The sequence below is a fragment of the Melanostigma gelatinosum genome (genome assembly GCF_949748355.1).
Source record: "Melanostigma gelatinosum genome assembly, chromosome: 17".
Taxonomy (NCBI): Eukaryota; Metazoa; Chordata; class Actinopteri; order Perciformes; family Zoarcidae; genus Melanostigma; species Melanostigma gelatinosum.
Window position 1 is genome coordinate 22,356,471 of NC_136650.1, and position 6,698 is coordinate 22,363,168.

General features: G+C 40.7%; 1 protein-coding gene across 1 annotated transcript in view; it reads left to right on the forward strand.

The window, feature by feature from the left end:
- LOC306791679 (uncharacterized protein) overlaps positions 1-5,828 on the forward strand; it is a 6,790-nt gene extending 962 nt beyond the window's left edge. The window contains exons 2-6 of the mRNA XM_079288519.1: positions 1,417-1,566; positions 1,678-1,809; positions 2,497-2,520; positions 2,997-3,032; positions 4,148-5,828. Of these exons, the coding sequence (XP_079144645.1) occupies positions 1,417-1,566; positions 1,678-1,809; positions 2,497-2,520; positions 2,997-3,032; positions 4,148-5,043 (1,238 nt within the window). The 3' untranslated portion in view covers positions 5,044-5,828. The remainder of the gene's footprint in view (positions 1-1,416; positions 1,567-1,677; positions 1,810-2,496; positions 2,521-2,996; positions 3,033-4,147) is intronic.
- Positions 5,829-6,698: the final 870 nt, after the last annotated feature.

Genomic DNA, 6,698 nt, shown 5'->3' on the forward strand with positions numbered 1-6,698 from the left:
CTGGAACTAGGCTTGTAGTGCATCTATAGTGATGGCACACAGACATTATTTTTGGTAATAACCCCCCTTCCCCAGAAGTAGGCCTATACACAGATTTATAGGCCTACCAATAACTAGTAGGAGACAGAGTTGTATCTAAAAATGTTGTTAAAAGTTTACAACATTCATGTAAATAGACTATGGAGTGGTCTCGTGTGACGTCACAGTTTAGCTGTCGGCCATGTTGGAGTACACACAAAGCCACTGGCATGCACGGCTGAGTCGCATAACCTATCGGTGGTGAACTTTTGTGCTGTCTTTGGTTGTGGCAGCAGAGCTGATAGAGACAAGAAATCATTCTTTCGTTTGCCAGCGGTCATTACACATCAAGGAAATGACACGAAGGAGCTATCCAAGCGACGTCGCGAGAAATGGCTGTCACGCATCTCTCGAGATATAAAGGAATGGAATTTGGCGTACACTAGAGTATGTGCGGATCACTTTATAAGTGGTCAGTGATTTTATTTACTAATTCGTTTGTGAACAGTATTTAATAAAGGAAATATAAATTAAACTTGGACATGAGAAGGTTACCGAAGCTTCATCGGCCTGTGACAGCAGTCGGTACCAGAGACGTGTCGAGCGTGTACAACAGGCGAAACACAGAGATGCAGCCTCAGCATTGCTTGATATGAGTTTAACGTCAGATCATATATATATACACACACACCGATGGATGAAGTTATGGGTTAGTTTAAAGTTAATTCCTACACACACGCACACAATGACATGCATGTACAATGTAAACAAACACACGTGTCTGTTTGCGCTGAGTAAACATTGAATATTGCTAAATATTTGACCAGATCTGTATATATTTACCCTTCCAATGACGAGATGAGAATTCTCGACGACCGTTGCTTTGACGTCTCGGACCCATCCACTGACAAACTGATTATAAGCGTCGAGCCCTTTGTAGCACTCCAACTCGTCTTCTGTGTAAGGACTGGGGGTGTTCACGAGATACGTGTAGATGTTGGCGTAGTTTACCGATGGAAGATAAGTAGGATCGGCACTGAAACCATCTGCACTCATCGTATAGGGATCCAAGTTACCAATAACCTTCAATTTGGCCAGGTAGCGAACCTTTGATGCACTATCCAGTGATTCAAAGTATGGTATTTTCGCCGCACTTCCTTGTTTACTCGCCGCCATGTAGGTTCTGTATGTACTCCAACATGGCCGACCGACCTCGTAACTAAGGAGATCGTGACGTCGGTGAGACCACTCCATAGAGTATGATCTGTATTTGCTCTCTACTGCACATGTTGCAGTTTGTTTATTATTTTTGGTATAGAATGAAGCTGGGACCTTTCTTTCATATTACATATTTGTTGAAATTTATTTAAAAATAAATAAATACATATTCTCTTGCAGATTCACATCAGGTCTTCAATGATGCACAGTCTGTTCTTCAGTTTGTTGGTCCCACGTGTATATTTTGCACTGTGCAAGTAGAGGCTTCTGAAGTGCATCTACATCAAAAACATCTAAGGGATGCTGTTCATTTTCGTGATGGAGATACAGGTACTTAAACATGATTGAAGAGAAAATACTGTATGCTCCTGTTTTTTACAACAGTTTAAGCAAATCTTCATGTCACTAATATTCCTAATTTTATGCAATGTTCTTCGACAGAGAAACTTGTGTTGGCATGCTTTTGCCAGGACGCAAATCAAAGCCACAGATGCCACAGTCATTGTCCGTTCTGCAGCTACAGAGTGTTTTCCCGAATTCCGAACTTCAGGAAACACCTTCAACAAGTTCATGGTAAGTATATGTCACACTCAAAGGTATTTACAAGGCCAACAACTAAGGGAAATACATGATGGTATTGATAGACAATTTATGTTTGGCATAAAGACATTCAAATACTGAATTACAACATTGGCCTCCCTTTCGATCTCTATATCCAAAACAAAATGATGTATAAATATCACCTGTAAATATATTTGAAGCCTCTAGGGGCACTAAAAGGCCATATCACAATCAGACCACAGTTGACAGTCCTTTTGTTTAAATCCACTTATAAAATATTAAACTTTACCTTTTAAGATATTAAATACATAAATGTCATTCATCCAATGTGAAATGCAGTGTTCTTATGTAATGTTCTGTTCATTGAGGGTTTTAAATTACATCATGTTTTTATTTTGTTTAATTTAAACTAAACTTTTAAGGGTGAATATGTTGTAAATGTATTAGAAATGTTGCTACTAAGAATGACAACTATACATGTAGTCAAGAACAAATATCTGTAGTCCCATTATATCAGTAAGTAAAAATACTTTTTTATGAATAAATTAATCTTTAAAATTCGGGGAATTAGGGTCTCTGAGAAACCATTATGTTAAAGGTTAGCTTCAGAGCCCAATGTTGCAAAGACTTGAAGTGGTAAAGTAACTATAAAGATTTATTTTATTGGAATTCAATGACCAATTTTTCTTTCATTTGCAGGTATTGAATCATACAAGATAACAGGTAATATTTTCCTTTTTTTAAAGATATATTTTAAGATATAACATCTAGCACCCATACTATCATCCATCTTTCCATTGCCATTGTTTATAGGTATATATTCACATGTGTGTGTATATCTATCTATCCATCCAGTTTTTCTTTTGGATATATATTTATACTTATATTGTATATAGCCGTTAAATGTTTATACCTACATCTGTTCTTTTTTGCTGCCCTTTTTTATTCTTTATAGATATTTTTTCTTGTTTAGTGTAAATTTGTGTTTGTACATTGAGAGCAGAGTGGAAACTGGAGACAAATTCCATGTATGCGTAATTCTGATTCTGAGGTTACTATATTTGACAATTTTTTCCTTAATACCTCAGAACTTGACACTGCAAGCAAACACATTTACTTCAGAAATTGTTGTAAAAAAATGAATAAGAGTTACATGGAACATAATGTGTTCTGTGAATCCTTTGTTTTTGTTCTTTTAGAAAGAGCTGCAAAAAAGGCTGATGCAGAGAAAGCAGGTGATATCCCACATCCAAAGGTTTCACAGAAGAATAAAACTATTCCATGCATACATTGCAGATCATTACTTTCATCTCATTCCAATCTGAGACGCCATATGCGTGAGGTTCACAACCGTCCGTCAACCCCTATGATGTGCATAGACCCTGACAATGGCATTTATGTCACGCCAAAACATGATTCAGGCCCTCTGTTCCCGATTCATGTCATTAAATCTACAAGCACACCAGTTATCGATTGCGAAGTTTCACTCTGTCGGAAATTGATGGATATTGCGAAAGCATCCTCCTGATGTTGTAGAGCAGGAATCTGCAGGAGCGTGTAACTGACGAAATGTTTGCTGAGAATGACAGTTGGTCATCCAGGGTCACACCCAGGTTCCTCGCAGTCCGAGTTGGTGTCAGCATGCGTGGTCCCGACACGGCCCCCCTCCATGTCACCTGGTAGGATCGACCTGTCGGGTAGGAGGTGTTCCACCTCAGCCAGCCTAGGAGTCCTTACCCCGGGAGGCATGATGCCGCAGCTAATGCACGGGTTCTCCAAGAGGCTCTCCGTCAGATGCTCGAGGCAGACAAGAGGGGCAACGGTCATGACCGTCTTCAGGCTGAAGAGGAGTCATACATGTCTAACAGCCGGGGGAGATAAAAACGTTCAAAATACTTTCTCATTGGTGAACAAAGGTAATAGACAGCGATCAACAATGATAATAGCGATATTAGCGGTCAGCAAAAAAGAAGACTGCTTATCTCACCCCGTCGTATTCATCAAACTAAACCACGGAACAGCATATATCCCCATTGCTATCCCTAACACCATGTTACTCAATTACCGTAAGTGACCTAATAGGGTGTACAAAATGGCACAGGCTGTTCCTGACTCCTACTCTTATGTTATAGAAACTAGAACAACTCCTACAAAGAGAAACTTTGTCTCACAGCCAGGTCAAACACATGTCCGTTTTTAGTTAGTTTGAGTTTGAATGAGGTCTGAATATGTTCTACAAAATGTGCAACATGTCTCCCCACATTATAGGAAAGTAGTGACATCGTGGATTAGTTATTAACATGAAATTACAGTTTTCTAAGGTGTTTATGTAATTCATTATTTTCCACAGACCTCCAGCCGATGTTGGTGGTTAAAGAAGAGCAGCAGGAGTGGAGCTCCAGTCTGGACCAGGAGGACCCAGAGCCCCCACACATTAAAGAGGAACAGGAGGAACTCTGGACCAGTCAGGAGGGAGAGCAGCTTCAAGGTCTGGAGGAGGCTGATATCACCACGTTCCCATTCACTCCTGTGAAGAGTGAAGATGATGAAGAGGAAGCTCAGTCCTCACAGCTTCAGCAAAGACAAACTGAACAGATGGAAACAGAAGCTGATGGAGAGGACTGTGGAGGACCAGAACCAGACAGGAACTCAGATCCAGATAGACATCCAGAACCAGATACTGATGAGGAGACTGGAGACTCTTCTGACACTGATGACAGTGGTGATTGGAAGAAGACCAGAAAATCTCAGTTTGGTTTAAAGTCTGTGAATGATGACGTTTCTGTCAGTGATTCAAGATGTAGTGCTGGTGAGAAACCTTTCAGCTGCTTAGAATGTGGTAAAGGTTTCACTCGAAATAGAAATCTGAAGAAACACATGAGATTCCACACAGGAGAGAAACCTTTCATCTGCTTAGAATGTGATAAAAGTTTCACTCGAAATGGAGATCTGAAGAGACACATGAGATTCCACACAGGAGAGAAATCTTCCAGCTGCTTAGAATGTGATAAAAGTTTCACTCTAAATGGAAGTCTGAAGAGACACATGGTAACTCACACAGGAGAGAAACCTTTCATCTGCTCAGAATGTGGTAAAGGTTTCACTCGAAATGGAAGTCTGAAGAAACACATGAGATTCCACACAGGAGAGAAATCTTCCAGCTGCTCAGAATGTAATCGATCTTTTTCAGTGAGTGAACATTTACAGACACACATGGTAACTGACACAGGAGAGAACCCCCTTTAGTTGTTCTGGTTTTGATGAATTTGACATTGATTTCACTCCCTCACCGGTCAACAAGACCCTGAGATATTTGAACTCCCTCTCTTGGGGCACAAGGTGTGTTGGTCGCTGCCCCCTCTGTATTTGGTTTTGACCGAGTAACATTTAGAAAAGCCATTTTGTTTGTTTTGTTTCAGAGGTCGCTCGTGAGGCTTAGTTTTGTTACATTGATTTTGATTGTTTGGCACGACCACACATGTGACAGGATAAGAATACTCCACCACATAAAGGTGGCGATTCCTTGAAGATGTGTAACATGTGAAGCATGTTGCTTACTGTTACTATCTTGTTACCCGGCTTCATAGGGTTGTTTTTGCTGTTAAAATGAAGGTTTTGCTGATTTTTTGTAATTATTAGGTGCCATTTGTATCACTGCAGGCCGTCCTGTGTCGTATGACAATAGATGCATAGATTAGATAAATACTCAATCGATGTTCTCATTCATCTTCTTCTGTCAATTCTGCTATTTTGCATGTTTAAGGGAAGAATTGCACAAAATACCAGAAGGCAATTGATGTGTTGATGCATTGACTTCCTCAAGTATGTGTTTTCATTTATTAAATATTATGTGGTCTCTGTTCGGTCACTCAGTCCCACACACTTGTTACTTTAACCACCAGGTGTCCCTGTTGTTCCTCGTGTATATTGTTTTTCATGGTGTTGAGAAAATGTGTTATGATTTAGGTTAGATGTTTTACTAGGTTATGTTTGTAGCCCTTGACTAGTAATGTGTACCTTGAAACAAATGCATACGGTAATGTGAAATTATTGTATCTTTGTGTATTTGAATAAAATGAATGAAATCACACAGTTCTGTTTTGCATTGTTGAGGGAGCAGATGTTCAGAAAATGATCAGAATGCAATTAATTGGTGATATCTGGTATTGTTTTCTGAAGAAGCAAATAAAAGTTAGAAAACTCAGAAAGATGTCTGTCAGAGGAGCAACACAAGTACACAGTCTGAGGTACGCATTCATATCTTCACTGCCTTTAGTTCTTATGACTCCATCCTTTCCACTGTGAATGTCCAGATAGTTGTGTGACTTCATTCTTCTTTATTTCCAGGCTTTCCAGCGACATGGCCTTGCTACTGTGTCGATGGGTAAGAACAAGTGAAGCGGACCGGCGGCTGGCTGTGGAAGAGCTTTCTCTCTCCCCTCAGAAAGCCCAGCCGTCACAGAGAGTGTTGTTGAAGGTTGTCAGTAGTTTGGCATCCCTGCTGAGATACTGGACAGTCACACGGTTAGACCTGACTGAGTTCTGTGCGCCTGCTCTGGATCTCCTCCCACTGCTGCTTCAACGATCAGGTAGCAGTATTCCATACTGATGTAATGTGTTCATCCTGGACTCTTCCAACAGATATTCATATGTTTTCTATCTGCAGACTGAGTGAGAAGACTTTCCAGCAGCTGCTCTCCCTCCTCCATGAGATCCAGGACAAGGACTTGACCCGGTCCTTCTTGAGTAAGGTTGGTGTAGACCTGAGCAGCTGCTGTCTGAACTGGGAGCTTCTTCACCATCTGCTTCAGCAGTCGTCAGCTCACACCATCACGGTGAACCTGAGGAGGAACCGCTTCTTACAGGAGAGCGTCGCACGGCTGCTTCCCTTTCTGGACAGG